The 24461-nt window shown below is 51.8% G+C and overlaps 3 protein-coding genes across 8 annotated transcripts; all 3 read right to left on the reverse strand.

Moving 5' to 3' along the window:
• Positions 1-1145: 1145 nt before the first annotated feature.
• DCTN3 (dynactin subunit 3) lies at positions 1146-7128 on the reverse strand. The gene is made up of 7 exons (XM_036898002.2): positions 6988-7128; positions 5739-5823; positions 4986-5072; positions 3295-3378; positions 2287-2345; positions 1645-1704; positions 1146-1454 (listed from the first exon to the last, which is right to left on the reverse strand). The coding sequence occupies exons 1-7, from the start codon at positions 7081-7083 to the stop codon at positions 1365-1367; spliced, it is 561 nt and encodes a 186-aa protein (XP_036753897.1). The 5' UTR covers positions 7084-7128; the 3' UTR covers positions 1146-1364.
• Positions 7129-8124: 996 nt separating this feature from the next.
• On the reverse strand, positions 8125-14214 carry ARID3C (AT-rich interaction domain 3C). Of its 2 annotated transcripts, XM_036898179.2 has the most exons (7): positions 13903-14214; positions 12113-12185; positions 10132-10315; positions 9717-10006; positions 9005-9190; positions 8684-8773; positions 8125-8225 (listed from the first exon to the last, which is right to left on the reverse strand). In XM_036898179.2, the coding sequence occupies exons 1-7, from the start codon at positions 14212-14214 to the stop codon at positions 8125-8127; spliced, it is 1236 nt and encodes a 411-aa protein (XP_036754074.2). The 2 variants fall into 2 exon arrangements, with proteins under 2 accessions (XP_036754074.2, XP_036754075.2); XM_036898180.2 differs by lacking the exon at positions 9005-9190.
• Positions 14215-19735: 5521 nt separating this feature from the next.
• Positions 19736-24461, reverse strand: SIGMAR1 (sigma non-opioid intracellular receptor 1). Of its 5 annotated transcripts, none has more exons than XM_036898104.2 (4): positions 24179-24461; positions 23863-24076; positions 23652-23744; positions 19736-20429 (listed from the first exon to the last, which is right to left on the reverse strand). In XM_036898104.2, the coding sequence occupies exons 1-3, from the start codon at positions 24327-24329 to the stop codon at positions 23666-23668; spliced, it is 444 nt and encodes a 147-aa protein (XP_036753999.1). In that variant the 5' UTR covers positions 24330-24461; the 3' UTR covers positions 19736-20429; positions 23652-23665. The 5 variants fall into 5 exon arrangements, with proteins under 5 accessions (XP_036753999.1, XP_036753995.1, XP_036753994.1 ...); XM_036898100.2 differs by having other exon boundaries at positions 19846-20429; positions 23876-24076; positions 24179-24458; XM_036898099.2 differs by lacking the exon at positions 19736-20429 and adding an exon at positions 21712-22787 and having other exon boundaries at positions 23876-24076; positions 24179-24453.

Genomic DNA, 24461 nt, shown 5'->3' on the forward strand with positions numbered 1-24461 from the left:
GCCAGGCGAGCACACCGCAATAGCAAAGGCGAAGCAGAGGGTTTTGCTTCGGACACTAACAAGAGGTTCCGTTTGGAATGGCTGCTGCTGAACGGGCAAGAGCTTTGGTCACCAAGTTCTGAGTTTTAATCTGTGGGGACTGACAAGCCACTGAGGGTCTTCATCAGGGGTCAATGAAACCCGAACGCGTCCATAGCTTCAGGCTGCAGCTCAGGGGTGGATGGCGGGGGAATGCGGGTGGGGGTGGGGATTGGGCCGCCGTGTCCAGGGGGCTTGTCCATGGAGACTCATATGGTGCCCGGCGTATAACGGGCGCTCAAATATTTGTTAAATGGTGTGTTGAAAGAATGAACCAGTGAAATGGCATGGGAATAGCGAAAAGTAGATTAAATTGGGAGGTAGGTTCGGTGAGGAGTCGACGACTTTTTGGACCGAGAATGAAGAACGTGGGATGACTCGCACTCTGAGACTTAGTTCGGACTTAACTGAATTTGAGATGTTAGTGAGACCGCCCCGGTAGGGCGCGCGGGCCGGCTGCTGAAATGGGGCCTGAGGCTACAGCACTCCCTGAGACCACAAGGGGGCAGCAAACACTTGGAGTGAAGTGCCAATCAGTCTCAGCTCTTTCTCATCGTGTTCCCTTCCTCTTCTTCCCAACTGTCCCCAAACCTCTTCTCCGTTAATAGCACCAGGTAGGATTCCAAGAGAGAAACGTCAAGGTTCCTCTTTGCCTTCGCACATGCTGCTCCCTTGGCTCTGAAAGACCCTGCATGTCACCCTCCAGGCCTGCTTCCCCCATCCCTTTTTCTTGTGCCCCCAAAGATCCCGTGTTTACTTGATGGGACTGCCTTTTTCTTGACCGTCTCCCTGGCTAGTCTCTGCAGGGCAGGGATCAGATGGACCATACCTGACATCTGACATTTAGACGGTACCTGGGAAATGTGGGATAAATGGATATATAAATGAACATTCCATTCATGTCAATCAAATGAGAGCATTTGTCCTGAGAGCTCTACACCTCCCAGAATGCCAGACCAGTGTGAGTACAGTTTCTGATTCAACTGCTAGGAAGGTTGACAACTCTACTCTCCAAACTTCCATCCCCACCATCATCCCCATCCTAGACCAGGAAGCTGGCACACTCCTCCAGTGATCTCTACAATTTATTGTGACTACAATAGGACACTGATAAAGGGAGGGAGTGCAAACAGCAAACTTCAAATAGCCAAACCTCTAACCTCAGAGCCCCACCTGAGTGCAGACTGGTAGGCTATCAATCCAAAAAATTGAGAGCTTCCTCTGCAGGTTGGCACACAGCCCTAGAGCCTGGCCGCCCTAGCCCACTGTGAGATGGGGAGTAGCCATCACTCCTCTGCTGGCTTCACTTGCTTGGCGGCCTCTAGCTGGCAAAGTAGCTCATCCCACTGCACAAATTGCTTGGAGAGAAGCATTGTCTGGTTGCAGGTCAAGGTAAGAACAAGAGTCTGAGTGAGACAGTAGAGAGATTTTGCATCTGCCAGAAGGGTAGGGGAGCTGGGGAATAGGCTAGTTGGGATGGGATGAGAGACACAGGGTTAGAGATGGAACAAAAAAATAGGGCTTTGGACAGCACTCCTCAAGGGCCTGGCTGAGCAAAAAGGATACAGTCTTGTTGTATTCCTCCAGGAGAGCCTTGGACTCCTCAGTGATCTCCATACACTGGTCCTATGGGGTCAAAGTGTTGCAGAGAAAGGAGTCAAAGTCCCCACTTCCCACTAACCTTCCTGCCTCATCAGGGATTCTCACTCCCCATGGAGTCCAAAAAGGTGATGTTTAACCCCAGAGCCAAAAGGAGCAAATTTCTAAAGGAGCACTTTCAGACTCCAGGGTGGGTACCTGAACAGAAGTCCTAAGGCTGATGGAAAGGGGAATAGGTTACACATTTAAGGAAACATTCCTGCTAGTATATGTCTCCTCCTCTCTGTTCCCTATTTCATGAACTTTAACTGGAACCTGAGCATAACAGTTCTACCCATTGTCAAGGACACACCATCCCCAAGAATTCTTGGGTATCTCCCGATATCAACCTTCTGACGTCTCAGAATATCCCTACTCTGGGAGGCAGGAGACCAGGATGTGGCCCTACACAACTCCCTTCCCCTCTCTAAGGAAGATAAAAGATAAACCCCCAAGTTTCCCCTGAGGTTTGCATCAAGGGAGCCCAAGGCTGCTTCCCGAAGTGGCAGGGGTGGGGACTAGGAGCCTCAGCACCTCTGCTCTCCCTTCCAGTCCTATCCCTGCCCATACCTGCTGCTGGATGTGGATCTGGGCCAAGCGTTGCAGGCAGGCAGCATGCTCAGGAACGGCTGTAAAACACAACATATTCTGCCCGATGATGCTTGCTCCTTCCCCTGGGACTGCTCAATAGTCTATTAGGTCTTTGGCAGGATTAGAGTATTGAGTGGAAAAGCTAAACAAATGCTAGGCTTCATCGACCGCTGCAGCTGGAGGTGGTGATGGGGCTCCCTGCCCACCGCAGTCTTACTCTAGGACCCAAAGGGGAGGGGAAGATACAGGCCCCGAGGAGAAGAAAGAGCCTTAGGGTCCCCAGAGTTGCCCTGTACCCCCACCCTACTGCGGTAAGCAGGACCTGATGAAGAGAGCTTTGCCATCATGGGATCTGTCCCTTTGCTCTCAGCCCAGCAGGACCAGGTCTGCCTGGCCTAGGGAACAGGGAGACGACTGCAGGTGGGCTGAGGATGAATGCCATGTCACTAAGCTGGCCACCTGGAATTCAACACCCTAAGCCTCAGCCACCATGCTGGGCCTACAGCTTATGGCAGTCAGATGCTCAGCAGGTAGCTGATTGGGGTAGGTAGGGGAAGCTGGGAAAAATACCTCCAGAGACAGACAAGATGGATATCTGGATTCAATTAAAGTCACTGCTTGTCAAAACTCAAGACCAGAGACTGATCTTAGCAGTGCAGCAGTTAGAATTTACACACAATTCACACACCTGGCCTCTGCAGAACCCTGAAGGACAGATGATGCTAAGGGGTGGGGTGGAAGGTAGAAGGACTCTCCAGAGTTGAAGGCTGCTGGGCTTACACTAATGTCCTGAGGCCCAAATTGCCCACAGTTCTGAAACTGAGCTTTCTGCCATGGCAAATATAATCCCAATGCAGATGGCAGGGTGAGGGTTAAAGACAGGGAGCAGCCCTAGCCTGAGCCCAGGGAACCTGAGGCACAGTGAAGTCCTGCCCATCCACCCACCTCCCCAAGCAGAGTAGTGGAGCTGCAGCTCCAGAAAGGTACCTTTGATCTGAGTGCTGTCCAGTATAGGCACCAAAGCCTCCACCTGCTCCAGGAGTGCAACCTGGGAGAGGATAAACTGCTCCTCTAAGGCATAAACAGACAAGATTGTGACAGTAAGGCAAGCCCGGGCACTGCTTTGCCCATGCCAGGGGCTGAGGACCTGGCAGGGGAGATGGCTGAGTTCTTGAGCTTAGGGCAGCTACTCTGCCCACTGCCCCCTTCTCTAGGTACATATTCCCCCATTCTGCCCCCACCTTTCCTGGGCGCCTCTAATCTGACCCACCTTGAGCCCAAGAAGCCTCTAAGTTCCTCCAAATCCCACCTTTCTCCAAATTTTAACTCTGAGGCCTCTTCCTCCAGCCTCCTATCAACAAACTCAGTGAGTCCCTCTGAGGCTACAGAAGACAAAGTACTTCAGACTTGGGTTCCCACAGTCAAGGACTCCTGGGAAGGCATGAAAAAAGAGACATGTGGCAGACTATCAGGCAGGTTCTTCTCAGTGGCTCTGAGAGGCACAGACAACTACAAGCTCCTGGAGAGATGAACAGTAGTAGGAGAGTCTGGTGAGGAAAGTAGAATCTGGGCTGGGCTGTGCACAGGGAATTTCAATGGCTGCAAAGAACGGGAAAAGGCATTCAAGAAGGGAGGACTGTTATGTCAAATGTTTGGAGGAAGGAATGCTTGTCAATTAGTAGAGAAAAAGCATTCATTCAGTTGGATTAATTGGAGTATAGAGAGCATAGGAAACAGCTGGATGGAAGATAGATCCAGCAGTCTATAGAAGGCATTGAATTGCAAGCTAAGGAATTAGGACTTTATCCTAGCAGGGCAAGGCGGGGGGGTGGGGTAGAGAGAGAGAGAGAGAGACTGAGGCTGGAAAGTAGACAAACTGCACGTTGGAAATGTGTTTTGGGGAGATGATACTAGACCACGTGCCGAAAGGGAAAGACTAGGGTCAAGAAAATGACTTAGGAGATTGCAACTGTTTATGCATAAGGGGATGAACTCTGAGCCAGTGGCCACAGGGATGGATGGAGAGTCAGTGCAGAATCTCTCTTGAATCTGGTGCCCAAGTCATAGCAATGACTCAGGGATGTTCTGTTTCACTGCTGTGAACCTCACACCTAGAAGTCCAGATCACAGTAGATAATGATTAAACATCTTTTAAATGAATGAACAAACATAGATGCTTGGCAACCCTGCCTCATGGAGTGGCTGGCTAGCTTATTAGCAGACATTGCTAAGGCACTAGTTCCTGCATAGAACTCAAACCCCAGAGCTTTCTCACATGAAAAAAAAGATGTTGAAACTCATGCCAATATTCTCAACTCTCCAAAACGCAATTCTCTCTGCCCCATCCTTTCCTAAAAGCTCCTCTGTCTAGTGAGCAGAAGTGAGGAAGTTTCTAAAGGAAAACCACAGAGGCAGACCATTGATAGTACACTGGAGCAGCTCCCAGCTCCCACTGTGGTTGGCATCATGGCCTGCAGCGGCCTCAGAAATATACTGTACCCAATGCCTATTAGAGGACCACAGGACCACCTCGGGCCTCAGCCCAGAGCCAGGTCAGAATTCCAGATAGCAGCTTCTAGGGCTGAATCCATAAAAATAGTAGTAGGAAGTCCATCTCTGTGCCCAGCTTTCCCCACATCTACATCCCCAGATACACATGCACACACTGTTCAGAATACCTGCTAAAATGAACTGCAGCTTAGAGGCATCAGGCATGGCAATGCGGTCAATGTACTCAGGATCCAGGTATTTGATCAGGTCTTCAACTGGAAAAGTAGCAAGATGGAAATTGGAATAGGGCTGAGGAGTGAGAATCTGTCTTATGAAAGATATCAGGGGAGTGGTCAACCTTGGGGAGAGCCTTGAGTGAGATGATACTGAAAGTGTCCATCAGCAGGCCTCTACCAGTTCCTCTATCCCCACTTCTGTATCTCTCCCCTCTGATCATCTGCTGACCAATCTCAAACTTTACAGCTGGGAACACAATTGCCTCCACTACCCTGGGGCCCTCGGCATTTCCACTGACCTATCTTCACCAAGGGTGGAAGGCCCCTTGCCTCTCAATGCCAGAGCTTTTTCTAGTTTCTAGTTGTTGAGCAGGTGGCTAGCTTTGACACCATCTGATACCCAAGGCTGGGGCTCTCAGTGCCTAATTTCTTTCCGGCCTCTGAAAATCCCATACCCTTCTTCCTTCACCAAGGAGACCTTTCCAGGCAGAGCTCTTACCCCATAACTTAGGACACTGTCATGGGCTTGGAATAAAGTAGAAAGCACACCCCCATTCACCATTTCAGCAGGGAAACATCTTCACATTCTAACCCCAAAGGGTGACTCCAACGATCTACTGGGCTAAAGGGTCAGGTCCAGGGCCAGGTCCCAGAAAGTATAAGCATAGGAGGGAGGGCAGACAGGCACCCCATAGAAGCACTTACTCTTTTTATACAGAATCTTCACTCTCTCTCTCTTGCTGGCGATGTTCCCCAAAGCAACCTGCACCTTGACCAGACTATCAGCCACCTGTAGGGGGAGTGGAAGTTAATGCCAAGATTCACCACCTGGCTTAAGGTTTGGAAGAGGAAAAGAATCCTCATTCCCTCCGACTCCCAAACCTCCTTGTCGCAGCAATCTAAGTTGGTCTTCTCTTGTATTAAATGAGATGCAACCCCACCTTCTGGAATCCTCAGTGAAGAGTGATAATCACGTACTCCTTGGCGAATTTCAAGTCTAACTAGGAGGTAATGAACTATTTAGTTATGGGGCACTAGCATATACTATATATCCCTTGGTTCCTACTTCTCTGGCTGAACCTAGCTAGGCTTTAAAGGTAGAGTGTGAGGAATTTCAATATTACAGGGTCGAAGAGAGAGGCTGTTGAAATGAATGATCTCACCCAGGTTTTATGTTAGAGTATGAGGAATGCCAAAATTCAAGGGTTAACTATATGGGGAGGCAAGTAAGACTTAGCAGCAGCAGCCAGAAGGTAGGAGGAAAACCAGCAGGGTTAGCACCATATATGTCAAAGGAGAGAATGTTTTGAGAACTCAGTTCTCAAATGGGGCACAATCTTCTAGGAACAACTAATTCCACAAGCAGTGTAAAAAGACATCCTTACTTCTGAAGCACTAAACTCCACCTTCAATAAAAGGTCTTCCCATAGGAAAAACGGGATGGGAGGGCAACTGAATTTCACAGTTGCTAAAATTCAGTCACCGGGGTGGGGTGCCGGACCACACCTGAACACTCAGTATCCAACCCCCTCCCTCCTAATCTTGGCTCTCTCAGACCTCACCTCTCACCCGCTGGAGACTTCCTTATCCCTTTATACTCTGGGGTCCCATGGACCTCTGCACAATTCATTTAACAATTAATTACCTGGGGCTCCATGACGGCTCTCCCATTGTGGATTTCAGCTTATTAAGACACTTCTTAGTTTCTCTAGTGTGTCAGGTCTCCCCAGCTAGCCCGCGAGAGCAGGGGCGGGGTCTTAGTCACAATACACACCGAGGCCATCTCAACTGAGCCAAAAAAATCGCAGCGCCCTCCATGGGAATGGAGCCTGAGAGTCCGATACACTCCGGGAGGTTGACCAGACTGGAGCGGTAGCACCTATCCTGAGGACCAGGCCAGTAGACCGCTCTTGCTCTGCCTCAGAAAGGGACCAGTGGACCCCAGATCGCTCACCTTTCGCGAGCCGCGCGACCCGCCCGACCCGTACACCCAGCGGTCCAGCTCCTCCACACGGGCCTGTAGCCGCTGTACATCAGTCACAGCCGCCATAGCTACTGGAGCCCTGCCTCAGACGGGGAACAGCCAGAGGGAGGGACGTCCGTCCAAATAGAGAAGGCTAGCCAATCAGCGCACAAGAGCGCCCCTCTATACAGGAAGTGACGACACTATTCGGGCCTTCGGTGGCGGAAGTTGACCAGGGAGGCTGGTGCAAGGTGTTAAAAGCTGTCTGGTTACCTAGGTAACGGTTACCTGTCAGGCCCTACTCTTGCTTCCCCCTGCTATTATCAAGACAATCATTGCCTTTCTTCTAATTACAGGATACCAAATAGGTTTCCCCACCCCATTCCATAAGGTTACACATATAAATACACCTATTATTCCAGGATTGATCTGTTCCCATAGGTCAGAAGGAAGCCCTGAGAGATACCATAGTTTTGGGGAGTGCTCTAAGGTTCAAGAGATTAAGGCCACTCAGCACTATAGTGGCAGAATCGAGATTTGAATTCAGGCAATCTGATTCGTGAGACTGAGCTCTCCTACTCTCATGGAACTTTGCTATTCTGTCTTCCCCTCTGAGAACCCTTGGCTCAACACAGCATGTGTAAAACCACATAATTCCTCCCTAATCCCCAGACTCAAACAAGAAGGAAAGGAGGCACTGGAAAGGGAGGAACTGCAGTTTTATTATTCAATATGACCTGAGGGACCGCTCCTTCACAACACCCCAACCCAACCCTTCACCTGGCTCCTGAAGAGAAGCAGGTCTGACTCGAAGAGGTGGGATCCTAGAGATGACACAGACATAGGGGGGCACATGAGGAGATGATGGGGGTTAATGGGGACAGAACTCTTTGGTAGATGCTGCTGGAATTGGCCAAGGAAGAGGTGCTTTCCCTTTACAATGAGGTAGATGTACCATCAAAAGAAAACTCTTTGACATCAAGTCCACATGGCACAGAGGAAGAGTAGTCATTTCCCAGGGCTGGTTCCTAGAGTGGGCATCCTGGAAGAATCAAGGTGTGTGTGTGTGTGTGTGTGGTCTCCTCCCCACTCAGCAAGGGCTGTGACTCTTAATTCCATGTGGGGCTCTCAGGGTGAGGTGCTGGAAGGGGGCCCTGTAGTGGGTGGGGGTGCAGGATTGGTTGGGCCCTGGGAAGCTGGCACAGGCTGGCGGCGTGCAAAGAGGACACCTGGCAAAGGGATGAGGAGATGGTAAAGGGCAAACACAAAAGGGGGGGCAAGGAAACAGAAGAGGGGGGGAAAATGTCAGTGTCCTGAGTGACCTGAACACCCACACATATACCTCTGCCACAAAACAATGAGTACAAGCCTCTTTGGTCAGTTAGAAATTCCTATGCCAACATAGATACTTTTGAAAAGGTAAACAATAAATATTTACACTGATACATAGGCCCATGACAAGGCTGACATCCCATGGTACCCATGCCAGAGAGGTCATGCCTTAGACTGCATGCTGTGTAGACACCCCCTTTAACCCATGCCAGTGTAGCAATCCCCAGAACCCCATGTTACTCATGCAAGTTTGGATATTCCTGAACCTCATGCTAGTAGAGAAAGTCTAAAATCCCCATGCCAGTGTAAATACCCTTGACTTCATGCCAGCATAGACAGCCTCTAGTACCCATACCAGTGTAGACCACCCCGTTGATCTCTAGGGCCATGTTGATACTGCTGATACCACTGCCTGCCAGATTGAGAGGCCCATCCAGCCGCTCTTCTGTCCAGGAGGGGGCAGGGGAGTCACATTTTGGGGAATCAAATTTCAGACTTACAAGTTCCCCCCTTCATCCCTATAGACAACCCCCTTTCCACTTCAGCCCCACACCTATCATCACACAGTTGTCTATTAAGGGATCTATCTGCCCCACCTCCAAGGCCTGTCAGTGATGGGTCTGTCCTCACTCTGTGTACAGACCCAAAGCCCTCTCAGCAATAAGCCCCTCCTCACCCCTCAGGGAAATCTTGCCACGAGGCAAAAAACTGGGGGGTATGCCAGGTCGAGAGTGGTCCGTGGGCCCCATCAACACAGCCCTCTTCTCTGGGGGCTCCTCTGGTGCCAACTTCTCCCGTGCAGGTCCCAAGGCCAGGCCTACAGGCAGTGCCAGTCGAGGGGGGGTTGGAATTCCACTCTCCTCTGGAAGAATAAGTCATTCAGCTCCCCTAGCCCAACCAACTCCATCTCTGCATTTGGTTCTCCCCCCAGACCTGGGACCAAGGGAGGTCACCCAACTTTAAGCACCACATTCAATTTCCCCTCTCAACCAGAATCTCAGCCTAGAGGCTCTGAAGCTGGAGAGGCCAAAAAAAGCCGATATACATGTCTAGGTTGGTCCAAGACAATTTGGGGGATTTTCTTGTTCTTGATTGTTAAGTAATACAGGTCACAGGAGTCACAGACGACATGCAAACAGGAGCCCCAGGTGGACAGGAATGGAATAGAGCTGCTCTGGGTAAAGGACCTCTTCTTGGTCCTTTATCCTCAGAACCTTAGGACCCCTAAACTTCAGCGTGCACCAAACCTCAGTGCCCTATCAGTCCTTATTGCCCCCATAATTTAATGCCTCCCGACCTCAGAGTCCCCACATTTTAATTTTCCCTATATCTCAGCATCCCCCTAGATCTCAAGAGGCACCCCAAACTCAATCCCTCTTCCCTCACACCTTTCTTGACAGGGCTCGGGCTCAGCTGCGCGCAGGCGTGCGCCGGCAGACCTGATGCGGAGCCCTGGGCGGGGCGAGGGCAGGGCGGCGGGGCGGGAGGGGCGGAGCCAGGACCTAAGGCGGGGCCCGGAGTGCCCCGAAGGGACGGTCGGGCCAAGTCGAAGAGCTGGGAGGTGTTGTAAGCTTGACGACGGCCCTCGCGCCGGTTGCTGTCGATGGCTGCCTGGAGTTCTCCCGGGGAGCTGAGGGCCCGCGTCTCGCACTCGTACGGGTACAGATACTTCATGTACCTAGGGGCAGACCAGTGGGGCGGGGGGGAGGGGGGCCAGCTGATCATACCCCACACCTTGACGCCCGCGCCTTGGGCACTCCACGCCCCGTGACTCTCCCACTCCGCTCGCGCGCCCGGCCTCACTGGGTGCGTAGAGTGAAGGCGGCCGACGTGATGGTGGTGGGCAGGCTGAGGCCGCGCGTGACCTCCCTCCACACCTTGCGGTTGATGACTTCCACTAGGCCGCCCTTTGCAGTCACCAAGCGAAACAGCGCGTACAGGTCCAACACCTGCTTCGCCATGATGGGCACACGGTTCACTGGCGTCCCTAGTTGGGGGAGTGGGCAGAAAGTCAGGACACTAAAACTAAGTCCCTGCCTTGTGGGCATCCTCGGGGACTGAAGGAGTCGTCTGCCTGGACGAGGCCTGGAATCATGGCAGGACTGAGAAAGAAGGGGTAGAGGGGAGGGATGGGGAAACGGGGTTCGAGCCTAGCGAGCCCCCAAGGCCTCCACTGTAGCAGGAAGGACAGGAGGCTAGACCAGGGGTCGGCAAACTTCTTCTGTAAAGGGCCAGATAGTAAATGTTTTAGGCTTTGTGGGCCAAACGTATCTGTCAGAACTATCTACTCTACCACTGCAGCCTGAAAGCAGCTATAAAGGATATTTAAAGGAATGGGCGTGGCTGTGTTCCAATAAAACTTTATTTACAGACTCTGATATCGAATTTCATATCTTCAGACATGTTATTGGTCTTTTAATTTTACGCAATATTTTTTAATGTAAAAGCTGTTCTCTTCTTTCAGGCTGCTACATTTGGCCCGCAGGCTTTAGTTTGCCGGCCCCTGCGATAGATCATAGGAAGGACTTCCCTACAGTGCTGAAGAGCCCGTACCGCGCTAAACAGGCCCGGGGATGGCGGATGGGAGGAGCAGCCCCGCCTCGGCTCGCCGACTCCGTAGCCCGTGCCGCCCCCGCCGGCCAGTCCTGACAAAGGGGACTGTCTGCGCTGAGCGATGGGCCCCAGTTAATTCCTTACCGATCCCGTCCCCTTCCGCCGCCGCCTTCGGACCCGAACAATTAGCTGCGGCCTGATTAATGGGGGAAAATTATCGGCCCCGCGGGACCCCCATCCCCCGCAGAGGGAGTGGAGGGAGGAGGGGCGGAGGGAGGCAGATCTCCAAGCCTGGAGGGGGTGGGGGTGGGGGGAGGTTGGCGGGTGCTGGAATCTGCTAAGACCTCCCTACCACCTCCCCACCCGCCCCAGTGGAGGGGAGAACTCGAGAAGGTGTAGCGAGGGGACACTGGGACCAGAATGACTGGGCTTCCCTGGGGAGCAAAAGGACCAGGGGCCCCACTGAGAGACCCTGGTTAGGAAAGTACCTGAAAGGGGTGCTGGGCCTGGGGGGTGGGCCCAAGGGACTTTGACCAGCAGCCGCACTAAGGAAGGGGGGACAGTGCAGCCAGTTAATTAGCAGCTTATCAGGCCGGGCTCTGAGTGAGTTAATTAGCTTTGTAGAGAGATAATGAGTCAGTGCTTGGACCCATGAATCTGGGGAGAAGCCCAAGTGATGGACTGCCGCCCACCCTGATCCCCTCCTGGACCCTTCTTGCCTTCTCTTCCAGCTCCGAGATTCCTGAAAAGGAATTCCTTCTCTTCCACAGCCCCAACTCACATGTTACCCAGCCTACCCCTTAAAAGGTCCTTCCTTCAGTCTAATCCCAGTCCTTCCTGCTGTAGAGCACTTTGGGTGTCCCCTGCCTGAAGCAAGGGGAATCTGAAAGAGACAAGGCTGGAGGAAGGGTGAGCAAAAGAGTACCAAGGCATTCCAAACCCCCCAGTCTTGGGAACCCCCCACCCCGGACCCACCCCCCACCAGTTCCCCCTCCCACCCTCCCAATTGATCCCACACTCATTAACCTGCCAGTGGGCTTGCCACTAATTAATCCCTGGGTGGAGGAGGGGGGCAAGGTCAGAGGTTAAAGACACTATCGAGGGCCCAGAGGATAGGTGCTGCCAAGCTCAGGCTTCTGCAGAGAGGACCCGACTTGGAGACTAAATCCTGGGGTCTCCCCTTTTTCAGACCTGGTAAATGGGGGTCCTTCCCTTACATCACCCCACTCACCCCTCTTCTGCATGAAGCTAAACAGGTCATCCAGAAATTCCTTCCTCTTGGGGTCTGCATCGAGCTGGTACAGCTGGGGAAGGACTGAGATCATTTTCCTGCTCTTCTGACCCCAACTTCCCTCTGGATCCCAACTCAGGTTGTACTCTGAATAAGGGTCCCCAGCTGATGGGGTAAGTAGGGTCTGAAATGTGGACTACTGACATTAGGGTCTCTCCCCTTGGGGGAAGGTAGGGGCACTTTTTTCGAATACACACATCTACTGGCTGGTGGTGCTCTGGGCAGCTCCAACCACCCATCTGGGGAGTAAGGGCAAAGGAGCTACAGAGGCTCAGCCTGCCCTCCAGAGCATACACAGAGCCCCAGGAAGGAAGTCAGGCTGGGGCTGTGTTCTACACTGAGGAAATTTAAGGGCTTTTTGCTGTTCACATCTCTGCATCAGGGCTGAGGATGAGGAGCAGATATTATTCTAATCCACCCCTCAGGCAGCGTGGATGCTCAGAAGCTCCTGGATTGAAACCAAGGGCTCCTCAGCACCTTCTGATCTGATCTCCTTCCAAGGGCCAGTGACCTGCTCACTACAGAAGCTGCCACAGAGACAATTCCTTATACCACCCGGGACCTGTAGGGTTGGGACTTGAAAAGGGTCATCCCACCCATTCCCAGTCACCTTGAGCCTCACTTCCAGTATCACTTTCCAAATACCACCCAGGAGGAACAATCCCTAGAGTAACACAGTCATTTACATAGAGTAATAGTCCCTGAGTATCATCTATAAGTAATACTCCATCCCCCCAATAAGAATTTATAGAGTAAAAAGTAGCCATGAATAACAAACCCCAGAGACATCTTTAGAGCTACTCTCCCACAAGAACTGAACCCAGAGTCTTAGAAGGATACCCACAAATAACACACACACTGTCCAAGTAATAATCCCCAAAATTATACCCAGGAGAAACAGTTACTAGAGCCCCACCTCCAGAATAACAGAGCCCTGAGTGAGTAACACTCCCAGTTTTCCACTAATGCCATAGAAAACCAGTCACAGTCGAACACTTCTGGAAAATACCCAATACCAACACCCTGCAAGTAACACCACAATAGTACACCTAGAGTTACAGCCCTGTGAAATATCTTCATAGTGACAGCCTGGAATAGTGCCTTAGAATAAACTCCAGGTGGGTTCCACAGAAAGAAGAACCTCAAATTAAGGCCCTATGAGTAAGATGTCATTTCCAGCTGCACAGCGGCCCATTTGGTAACACTGTAGCTGTGGTGGCCATCACAGCCTGGGAACTGTCACCCATGGAGCTCAAGCCAGGGAGAGGATTTGGATAGGGGAGTGGCAACCCTCATACTCCTTCCAAAGACAGAAGTAGACAACCCAGGACATCCCCACTGATTATTTGAATACGACCTTGTGACTTCATGTGTAAGAAGGTTAGGTAGGGAATGGTGCTAGCATTAGAATCCCCAGTCCCTAGATCCTTCTTCTGCAAAAGAATTCTTGAAGGCTCCTACGCACTTCTCATTTTCTCTTCCAGCATCACCAAGAACCTTCAATCTGTCAGCTGACCTCCATGTTCTGGGTGTCTCGTCTCCTGCCCATCTCCAGGGGTCTGTCTTTCCCTCCCTGTCTCTATCCTCAGTCTTTCCACCATCTCTCTCCAGGTCTCTGCTTCTGTCCTTACATCCTGCAGTGGGCAGCGGGGTGGGTAGGCTACTGATCACCTGGCTCTGCACTTGCCCAGAGAGGAAGAAGCAGGGAGGGCACATTGATGGGGTCCTACCTGCTTGAACTGTTCCTCGTATGTCCACTCATGGGGCTGAGGTCCAGGGGGCTGGCTGGAAGGTGAGCTGGGGCCCTGCGTCCCTGGACGGCTCTCCTCGGCTGCCTCGTCCTCTGTCCCAGCTTCCTCTCCCTCCTCATCTTCCTCAGCATCCTCTTCCTCTGCCCCAACCTCCCCCAAGGTCCCCTTGGGGGTTTGCAGGGTCCGGGTGCCAGCCAAGGGGAGCCGTGGTGGTGGCAGTGGGTGTGGAGGGGCCAATGGCCCCACCCCCTGGGCCAGCCGGGCTGCCTGCTGCCTCTGCAGGACCTCCATTACAGCTTCCAGGCGCAGTCCCCCCGCTGGTGGGGGCGCTGGTACCAGGCGGGGCCCCGAGGAAAGGGCCTCCTGTGGGGGATGGAATTATGGGTGCATGGCCCTGCTGCCCCCATAATCCCCAACACAAGGGGAGATGGTCATGGGTTCAGGGAAGTGCAGGGGGGCCAAAGGAAAAAGGCAGAACGACAGCTTTCCCAGAGAGGGACAGAGACAGTGAGGCAAAAAGAACAGGAGAGACAGAGACCAGACTGGAAGAGACAAAAATGGCATTGACTGTGGACAGGTAGAGACTGAGCAGATCAAAGAGGCGACAAGGACCAAGAAACAGAAAGAGATGGAGGAGAGAGAGATCTGACAGGGAGATACGGAGATAGGAATGGAGATGGGACAGAGAGACAAGGAGAGACAGAGGTAGGGAGAGACTGAGAGGGACCAAGATTGAGAGAGACAGAGATATCAGGCAGGCACAAGGATGTAGAGGCAGAAATGGGGAGAGATGAGTCTGATAAAGATATTGGTAGACAGACAGCGATGGTAAGAGAGCGAGAGTAAGAGATACATATCAAAGACCTGAGTGACAGGCAGTCCTGGGAGAAGGACAGGGACAGGGACAGAGAGACAGAAGCATAGACAAATAGTGAGACAGGGTTCAGAGAGATAGGGAAAGACCGACGCAGCAGGAGACGGAGATAGAAGAGATTAGAAAGAGACAGGGCGAGACAGTGAATTGAGGGGGCCAGAGAGAGAGAGACAGGGAAAAACAGACGGAGAGACGGGCCGCTACACAGCACCGAGGAGGCGCAGGAGTGGAGGGCAGCGCGGGCAGAGCCCGGGACGGGGACGGAACCCGGCGGGCAGGGGACAGCGGGGTCTCGACGCCCGCCGCCCGGCTCCCCGCACCCAGCGGCCGCACTCACCAGCCTGGCGCGGCGCGCTGCCCCCGGCGTCTCCACGGCGCTCCCTCTGCTCTGTCCGCCTCTCGGGCGGCCCCTGCCTCGGCTGGGTTCCGTGCGCGGGTCGCCCCGGTGCGCTCCTGCCGCCGTGCGCTCCTCTGGCCGCGTTGCGCTACCTCGCTGCTCGGCTGGCGGCGGCCGCGGAGGCGGGACCCAAACGGGGCAGGGCAGGCGGGGGCGCAGGGGGAGAGGCCCCGGTGGGCTCTGCCCTCCCAGCCCCCCAACAGGTGTCTCCCCCTCAATACTGCCAGACTCGAGGGGGAGAGGGCGCTGGAGAGCTGCCGGGAACCGTGCAAAGAGTGAGGAGTCCACCGCCACTGGACTCCGGGCCAGGGCCCCGCCCAGCCTCAGAATTCATACCCCCATACCCACACTTCTTGTACGCCGTTCACACACAAACAGCCATGTCTACTAACCAATACACTCTGTCACAAGTTCGGGTCCACAGCTGCTCTATCTCACATACTTGGTTACACGGGCACTACAGAGCCAAGGGCTTGGATGGGCTGTGATCATGAGGGGAGTAGCTCTGCGGGATGCTGGGGTGAGTGTATAGGGTCTGAACAGAACAAGAGCTTCCTCCCTGCCTGCTTATGTGCTGTCCGCAACTTCATGTGTGCTGCAGTTTGCACAATGTGTGCACATGGTGAACGCACACCTCTGCACTCACACTTGGAGGTCTCTGAGCTGGTTCCATACCTGCAGTGGGGTACACACACCACAGGCAGATACACTGCCATAGTTTTTAGCTCTTTTGACATTCTATTATGGAAATTTCCAAACATATACACAAGAAGAGTCAGTCGTATAATGAACCTCTGGCACCCATCACACATTTCAACAGTGATCAGCATTTTGCCCAACTTCCCATGCATCCTCTGTTCATGTGTGTATGACTCCCTAGTCTGTATATCCAGACCCCTTCAGCCAACTGCTTCAGGCCCACTTTACCTCCAGCTATCCGCCAGATGGTGAGATGCTCTTCCTTCTTTGGGGTGGAGTGGCAGACCATAATTTCTCCTCTAAGCAGCCTGGACCTCACTCCTCTCAGGCACCCTCATACATACCCCAGTTTCTTCCTGTGCCCAAAAGGTCAACCTACCAAAAGCATGAGGGCCACCTGGAGGTGATGCCAGGTGAGGGAGTGAACAACACAGGTTTGTAAGGTTTGATACCTGGCATGGGTGTGAAACTCCCCTATTTCAAACCAGCACCAGGAACAATCCCCTGAACTCACATCCAGGGAGCCATGCTGGATCCAGGGCCAAAATTCCTCTAGGAGGCAGAAATTCAGGTGTGACTTTTGCTTCCTCCCTCCTCCTCAGTCTCTTCCAGTCAGTCCCCTCCTCTCAGACTCAGCCTGTCCTGTCCTGGACCATCAGCAATTCTCATCAGGATCTTGTGGTGGTGACACACCCCTGCTCTCCCTGTCTCCAGCCTCCATCCTTGCCTTCAGCTCAGCTCCCACTGTGGTGCTAAGTCCTTGTTTTCTTTGGTCCAGCCTTGGCCACACTGAAGCTCAGTCCTTGATCACACCTTTCAGTCACTCCAGTGTCCCCTGTTCAGAGTTCAGACCTAACATACTGTCAGACCCCCTTCCCCACCAAGAAGCCTTGGTAATCTAACCACTTTCAATATCCCTTCCCACATGGCTTTGCGTGGTGTGAGTTCTCCTGGGGCAGAATCAAGACCCCTCCTCACCCCTCTCTGAGGCTGAGCCCATAAAGAGGAGACTCAGTGAAAGTGTAGAGGCGGACACATGTGCCATGGGGGGTGTCTCCTGGGGGAGTGGAGGGCAGAGGGTAGAGATCAGTGGAACCCCTGTGCCCAGCTTGCTCACCTTTCCCCACACAGCTTACCCTGGCTGCTCAGAGGAGAGGTGCCGAGAGAGAGATAGATGGTAAGATTCCTCTGGGAAAGACAGGAACTGGCTTGGGGAAATTCCAGCTGAGGATTTGGAGGTTGCTTTGCAGGGGACGAGGGGGGAGGAGAGGGGCAAGAGACTGGGCAGCTACTCCCAAGAGAAAAGAAATCAACAAGCAGAGTAAACCCCCCTTTGGGGTCTGGGCCAAGAGGGCTACAACTGGGAAGGAATGAGAGTAAAACAAGCCTGACTGGGACCTGGTTTCCCTCCCTCTTCATCTGTGAAGAAACACTGCTTCCCACACCACCTATCTGATCCTATACCTCACAGAGACAAACACAGACAGACCTAGAACTCCATTCATCCAACACATATTTACTGAGCATCTACTTTTGCTAGACACTGTTGGACACAGGAATAAAATTTTAAAAGTCCCTATTATAATGGTACAATTCCAGTGGGGGAAATATATAGTATGTCTGATGGCAATATGCAAAATGGAGAAAAATAAATCTGGGTTGGGGGAATAGAAAGGGAAGGATGTATTACTTACCTATTATTGCATAACAAATTACATTCATACTTAGCAGCTTAAAACAACAAACATTTATTTTCTCCTAATTCTGTGCATCAGGAATTCAAGAGTGGCTTAACTGGGTGGTTCTGACACACTTTCTCTCATGAGTCAATATGTTGTAGTAAAAACATTGGCTACAGCAGCAATCATCTGAAGGCCTGACTGGGACGGAAGGCTCCACCTCCAGGATGGCTCACTCACATGGCTGTTGGCAGGAGGCCTTTCTTCCCAGGTGGCCCTCTCCACAGGACAGGATCTCATACCTGAGTGTCCTCCCAACATGGCAGCTGGTTTTCCCCAGTGACCCAAGAAAGAGACTAAGGAGGCAGCAATGCTTTCTATGGCCTAGCTTTGGATGTCACCTATCGTCACTTCTACCATACATTATTTATTAAAACTACATACCTAAGTCCAATCCACATTGAAGGGGAAAGGAATTAGGCATCACTTTTTAAAGAGAGAAGTATCAAATATCTCATGGAAGTATTTTAAAGCCACCACAGAAGGGCTGCTATGACACAAATATTAAGGGAAGGACTCTCCGAACAGGAATTGAAGGAAGGGAGGAAGTGAGCAGTGAGGAAACCTAGGGAAGAGAATAGCAGATGCAAATATCCTGAGGCGGAAATCTGCTTGATGTGTCTGAAGAAAAGCCCAGGGCCACTGGGCTAGAACAGGACAGCTGAGGTAAATGGTCAGATGTTTGATCAGAGGTAACATGGGCCTTGCAATAGGTTCCTCCTGGAGGCAGTGAAAGCACTGAAAGCACTGAGATGGGATGCCATTGGACATGTCTGAGGAGAGAGTGAAAGTCTGACCAACTGTTGGGTGGAGAACCCTCCACACAGGACCCACACCTGAGGACCAGCTAGGAGGCCATTGCAGCAATCAGGGAAAGAGATGATGATGGATTGGACCAGGGTGAGAGCAATGGAGGTGGCAAGAAGTGGTTAGATTCTGGGTATGTTCTGAAGATAAAACTGATGGGATGTGTTGATGGCTTGGATGTGGGATATGAGAGAATGACAGGTACCCAAGATGACTCCAGGTCTTTGGCCTGGGCAGCCGGGTAAATGGAGGTACCCTTATTTGAGACAGGAAAGATTGCAGGAAGTGCAGGATTGGGAGAGAAATCCATTTGCGTTGGACACTTTTTTTTAAATTTATTTATTTTTATTTTTTTGAAGAACATTATGTTTATTAGGCTCTCCCCTACCCCAAGTTCCCCCCCCACAAACCCCATTACAGTCACTGTCCATCAGCATAGCAAGATGCTGTAGAATCACTACTTGTCTTCTCTGTTGCAAAGCCCTCCCCTTTCCCCTACCCCCAACATTATACATGCTAATCATAATACCCCCTTTCTTCTTCCCTGCCCTTATCCTTCCCTACCCTCCCATTCTCCCCAGTCTCTTTCCCTTTGGTAACTGTTAGTCCATTCTTGGGTTCTGTGATTCTGCTGTTTTGTTCCTTCAGTTTTTCTTTTGTTCTTATACTCCACAGATGAGTGAAATCATTTGGTATTTGTCTTTCTCTTGCGTTGGACATTTTAATTTTGAAATGCCAATTAGACAACCAAGTGGAGATGCTGAGTGAAGGAGGTTTGGATAAGTGAATCTGGAGCACAGAGAAAAGGTTTAGGCTGTAGGCAAAAATTCGGAGTCAAGACATACAGATGATCCGCAAAGTCCAACCATTTCGTCACGAATGACAGGATTTCCTTCTTTTTTATGGCTGAATAACATTGTATTGTATATATCACGTTCTTTATCCACTCATCCTTGAGGGCATTATGCTGAGTAAAATTTAAGTCAGAGAAAGACAAATACTGTATGTTCTCACTTATATGTGGAGTCTAAAAAAAAATAGAATTCACAGTTATGTAACAGATTGGTAGCTGCCAGAGAGAGGCCAGGGGGTAGGGAGTAGTGGGAGAAATGGTGAAGGTAATCAACCTTATAAGTAGAAGTTATAACTTCTACTTGTAAGATAAATAAGTACTGGGGATGTAATGTACACCTGTCTTGCCAATAGGTTTCAGCCCCCGGCAAGTTAGCTATGGATTCAATGTGACCAAAGAAAATTGACAGCAGAATGCTCTTTAGGGTGAAAGAGTTATACCCAACTTTATTTCCAGGTGGCAGGTCAGTCACTAGAATCCCATTCACTCAGAGTGAGTCTGTATGCAGCAAGCCGGTCTCTGCCTCTGGGCCCCTCTGTCCGTATAGCCATCCTCTGGGCCCGTCTGCACAGCCGTCCCACACAGCCATCCTCCGGGTCTCTCTGCACAGTCGTCCTGCACAGCCATCCCGCACAGCCGTCCTCCAGGCCTCTCCGCACAGTCGTCCCACACAGCCATCCCCTGGGCCTCTGTCCTCGGCGCTGCCACCCTCCAGCCTCTGCTCTGCTCTCCTGCAGCCTTGCAGCCATGCCACCGTGTCGTGCGCAGAACACTGGGCAGAGCTCTTTTTAGAGTCAACAGCCATGTAGTGCCCACAGGTGTGCAGTGAGTTAGTCAACCACGGCCAGGTGAGAATCCTGGCCACAGGAACTCTCATTTTATCCACAACAACATACTAACTATATATTGTATCTTTGAAAGTTGCTGAGAGATCTTGAAAGTTTTCATTATAAGCAAAAAATTTGTTAACTGTGAGGTGATGAGTGTTAACCTATTGTGGTAATCATTTCACAATATATATACCTATCAAATCATTATGTTGCACACCTTAAAATAATAGTGTTATATGTCAACTACATCTCAATAAAATTAGGGAGGAAAAGACATATAGATGGTAATCAAAATGATTGAGATCACCTGGATGGGGCATAGACAAAGAAGTTTCAGGATTAAATCCCCAGAAGTCAGAGATTGAGATAAGATTTAGAAAAGGAGCTCATGAAGGAAGAGTGGTGTCTTGGAAACTAAGAATATTGAGTTATGAACTGTGTCAAATGGAAGTTGAGAAGAAATAACGACTGGACCTAGCAACAGAGAAGGGGAGGAGCCTGGGAGCCCAGACCTCTGTGGGAGGGAGAAACAAGGGAAGGTGGGACCTCCTTGATAGATGCTGGCTTTGAGCCTAGAAGCATAGCTGGGTTACAGGTGGGAGATATCCTTGGGAGGCTTGACTTTGTGACTCATGATCAATGGAGAGACCCCAGCCAGGACCTGTCATGACCACCATGGTGGTAGTGGTGGGGTGTTGGGATGGTCATCTTGCTTTCGGCCTCAAATTCTATCAGAGCCACAAACTTAAGACTTTTGGTGTTGTTTCCAAATGGTTATACATGGAGTCTCTTGTATTTTTGTTCATGAGAATGTCAAATTTTTAGAATACATAATTTTTTATAACCATGTTCCTTTCATTTTTCATCTACCAGGAACCCTAATAAGTGAGAGCGGCCTGGGCCTTACTCAACCTCAGAGGGCCAGGCAAGGGAGCAGGCTAGGGCACAAACTTTTAAGAAGGCAAGTGCAGGGTCCCTGGGAGCATGCCTTAGGCACTTCTTTGCCTCACCCTGGTCCCAGCCCCACCTATGTCAGACACCAGGTAGCATGCCTGCTCCCCATTTCTGGGAGCCTCCACTGAAGTGGGGGGTTCTGGAGAAAACAGACTGGAGAGGAAGAACTGCTCTGGGCTGGGGGGGGATGTGATATTCTGGAAACCCAGTAAACAGTGAATGGAGAATGACTATGCGCTTTCAGTTTAAGAGTGGGCACACACTGCCACCCTGTGGTCACCAAGGGCAGGATTCCCAGGACTGTTTCCCCAACAGCACTGACAGAGGCAAGAGAGGCAAGGGAGGTGAGACAAGGCAAGACCAAAATATGTTAACACCCCATCCAGCCCTGAAATTCTTTAATTGTGGCATTCAAAACCGGTGGACAGGATCTCACTAAACTGCTGACTTCAAGTTGTAAACCCAGAACTGATATCTGGGGATTGCAAACCTCTCAGGTAGATTCTTAGACACACTGAAGTACACAGTCCAAAGCCACTATCTTCCAAACTGAATCACACAGCAAAGGAGAGGCCTTTGTGAGGCCCTCCAGGAGTTAGCAGGTTTTCCTGCTGCTCAGACACACAAAGAAATGGAACTGTTCAACAGGTCTTTATTAACAGACAGATGGAGAGAATGCAGCCAGGGCAGTGTCTGGAAGCTGTGATGTGTATGCAGAAAAGACCTTCTCTTTGGGCCAGGAAGGCCCCCTGGACATAGACCCACCTCTCCAGGTTCTCTCCCCAGTGGTGGGTCCTGGGCTGAGGTCTGCGGCCCATCATTCCCGAGTGAGGAATGGTATTTTTCAGGATAGGAGACCTTGACCTCAGTGTTCTCCATTCTTCTGGTTCCTCAGCTGACTTAGTTGCTGAGTGGATGGGGGACAGGCCATGAGGGCACTTGCATAGCAGGGGCACAGAATAGAGGTAAGGCATATGGTGAGGACAGGGAGATGAAGGTGAAGGGGACCAGAGCTGCAGGTGAGAGGGGCCTCCAAAGGCAGCTCCTCTTCTCCTTCACCCCCACCCCAACTGCTGCTGGGTTGAGGAGTCAGACACAGGCAGAGTATACTACCCACCTCCATCCTAACTCCAGAGCCCTGACTGGGGACAAGGAAGCTCTGGAAAGGCCTGAGTTAGTGAGTCAAGCTTGCAGTTTGTGTGTTTGAACATGACTGGCCCTACTGGTATTTGGGGGGCTCCCTCTCTGGATGGGTGTGAATGCATGATGCTGCCATACACATGGGATTAAGTATCCAACATGTGTCCCATGTTCCCACTGGCCTCTATGTTTGGTTGTAAAAGCATGTATGTCCCTGCTCGTACACCAGGAACTCAGTATCTGCATGGTGTATCCCCCTGTCTTTTCACATGGGCTCCAGCAAGTGGATGTGTGCAGGCCTGCCCGCTCTAGTCCATCCACAGTGCTCCTTCAGGCCTGGCTGGTCAGAGGTCCTGGCCGAAGAGGTAGGTGGTGAGTTCAAGCCGGAGGCCCCGGACATAGGCGCGAAGAGTATAGAAGAGGGTGAGGAAGTCCTGAGTGCTGAAGACTGTGTCAGCCAGCGCAAAGGCCAGGGTAGACGGGATGACACCCCGGCCATACTCCACCATCCACGTGTTTGGCCCCCACTCCACAGCAGTTGCCTCACCAGGCCGGTGCACCACTGTCTCCCCTGGGGGTACAGGGAGCACCCACATAAGGAGACTAGCCCTGCCCTTCCATTGCTGCCACCTCCCTGGCCTGTGGGGAGGGATAAGAATGCAGAGGGAACTTATGGAAAGAAAAAGGCCTTACCTCACTTGCCTGGCTGCCCACCTGGAGGTGAGAAGCCAAGAGGGCCCTCTTAAATTTTCCTTTGTGGCATCACCTGGCTTATGTCCTCTCTTAGGGGAGCTGAGGAGGGAAACCTCACCTGGCCATGGGCCATTGTATGGAAGTCTGCATTTCCAAGCCTCACTCGTTGTGTTAAGCAGAAATTGAGCTAAACCTGGACTGGGCCCATTAGATAGGAAGGGGTGGTTATAATATTTGAAAGGCTTTCTGAGAAATGCAGCTGTCAATTACAATGCTTGCCATGCTTGTAACACTCAACCTTAAACTTAGCTGGAAGTCCAAAGCTTTACTTTTATGTAAAATGTTTCACTATAGAAAAAAAAGACAACTGTCTGCCTTGTCTTTAGGGTTATGAGAGTATTTCTGATTACCCAACTGTCTCCCCAGCAAATGCTGGAATATTCAATAAAGTATTGTAAAATATTTAGTAAATATTTTCACAAAATTTTGTCTTGTGAAATAGTGTCTTGTTGGACAAAAATCTGACATGGTTAACAGGGAGCTGTTATGTTTGTTTCCTTTTGACATAGGAAAGCAACGGGGTCCCTCAGCCTTGTCAACGAACCACCTGTGGCTTATCTTGGGGGTAAGGGAACCAGGGGGAGGGCCTCCCAATACACCTCTTTTCCATGTCATGGCTTTCCTCCAACTATGGGCACCAGAATGAAGGGACCCACCTCTCTGACAGAACCTCCTTACCCACCTGGGTAGAAGACCTCACTTTTGGTAGTGCCCTCTCTCCACTGGTGGAAGGTGCCAGAGATGATGGTGTCGGAAATCTCGGCCCAATAGCGCCCTGAGGGACAGTCAGAGGACACAGATATCCGGATATCCGCGCCATCACACAGTCCAAACAAACATCAGCAAGGAGGACTTGGGCCCTTGTACAGCCCCAAACTCCCAGGCCCGCCCACCTGCAGCACTGACCCGAGTGGCCGCCAGAGCCGAGGGCGGTGCCGAAGAGCAGCACATACTCCGACAGCGAGGCGTGCAGAAGGCACATGGCGCCCATCCAGCCGCCAGCGTTTACGAACACCCACTGCAGCTCCTCGTCTGGCAGCACGTGGCCTGGGTGCAGGCGCCGCAGCTCCACGATCAGCCGAGAGAAGGCCAGCTCGTGGTCCAACCCTGTAGGCGGCAGAGGTGCGGCAGAGTCAGGACCCGCACCGGTCCTGAACTCGGCCCGCGCCGCCCTAGCCCCCTGCCCTCCACCGTTCCTCGCTGGCTCACCCGCGTACTGCCGCGCCAGCTGGGCGACCTCTTCGGGCTGGAAGACGAAGCTCTGCGTGCCCAACCAGAACCAGACTACCTGGGTCAGCACAGCCGCGGCAGCGAGGAGCAGCGCGGCCCATGCCCACCATCGGCCCACGGCCCACTGCATCCCCGGTGGCAGCCTGGCACAGCGCAGCGCAGAAGGGAGCCGAGGCCTTAGGCCGTACCACCCACCGCTCGCGCAGTCCAGGACCCGTTCCCCCGCCACAGCCGTGGTACGGCTTTCCCCGGCCAATCGAAA

Source organism: Manis pentadactyla, chromosome 3 (genome assembly GCF_030020395.1).
Source record: "Manis pentadactyla isolate mManPen7 chromosome 3, mManPen7.hap1, whole genome shotgun sequence".
NCBI lineage: Eukaryota > Metazoa > Chordata > Mammalia > Pholidota > Manidae > Manis > Manis pentadactyla.

Bases quoted from the DNA above. Each gene is read 5' to 3' on its own strand.
- DCTN3 (XM_036898002.2), bottom strand. From the start codon at position 7,083: ATGGCGGCTGTGACTGATGTACAGCGGCTACAGGCCCGTGTGGAGGAG. The intron at 3,379-4,985 runs GTATTCTGAACA...TTTATGCCTTAG, and splicing joins GCTGCAGTTCATTTTAGCAG to AGGAGCAGTTTATCCTCTCC. The intron at 1,455-1,644 runs GTATCCTTTTTG...ACCTGCAACCAG, and splicing joins TGGAGGAATACAACAAGACT to ACAATGCTTCTCTCCAAGCA.
- ARID3C (XM_036898179.2), bottom strand. From the start codon at position 14,214: ATGGAGGTCCTGCAGAGGCAGCAGGCAGCCCGGCTGGCCCAGGGGGTG. The intron at 12,186-13,902 runs GTAGGACCCCAT...GTCCTTCCCCAG, and splicing joins ACGAGGAACAGTTCAAGCAG to CTGTACCAGCTCGATGCAGA. The intron at 8,226-8,683 runs GTATGGGTACTA...TCCCTTTGCCAG, and splicing joins CAACGGGGTGGTCTACACTG to GTGTCCTCTTTGCACGCCGC.
- SIGMAR1 (XM_036898099.2), bottom strand. From the start codon at position 24,329: ATGCAGTGGGCCGTGGGCCGATGGTGGGCATGGGCCGCGCTGCTCCTC. The intron at 24,077-24,178 runs GTGAGCCAGCGA...TGCCGCCTACAG, and splicing joins GCTGGCGCGGCAGTACGCGG to GGTTGGACCACGAGCTGGCC. The intron at 22,788-23,651 runs GTGGGTAAGGAG...CTGTACCCCCAG, and splicing joins AAGTGAGGTCTTCTACCCAG to GGGAGACAGTGGTGCACCGG.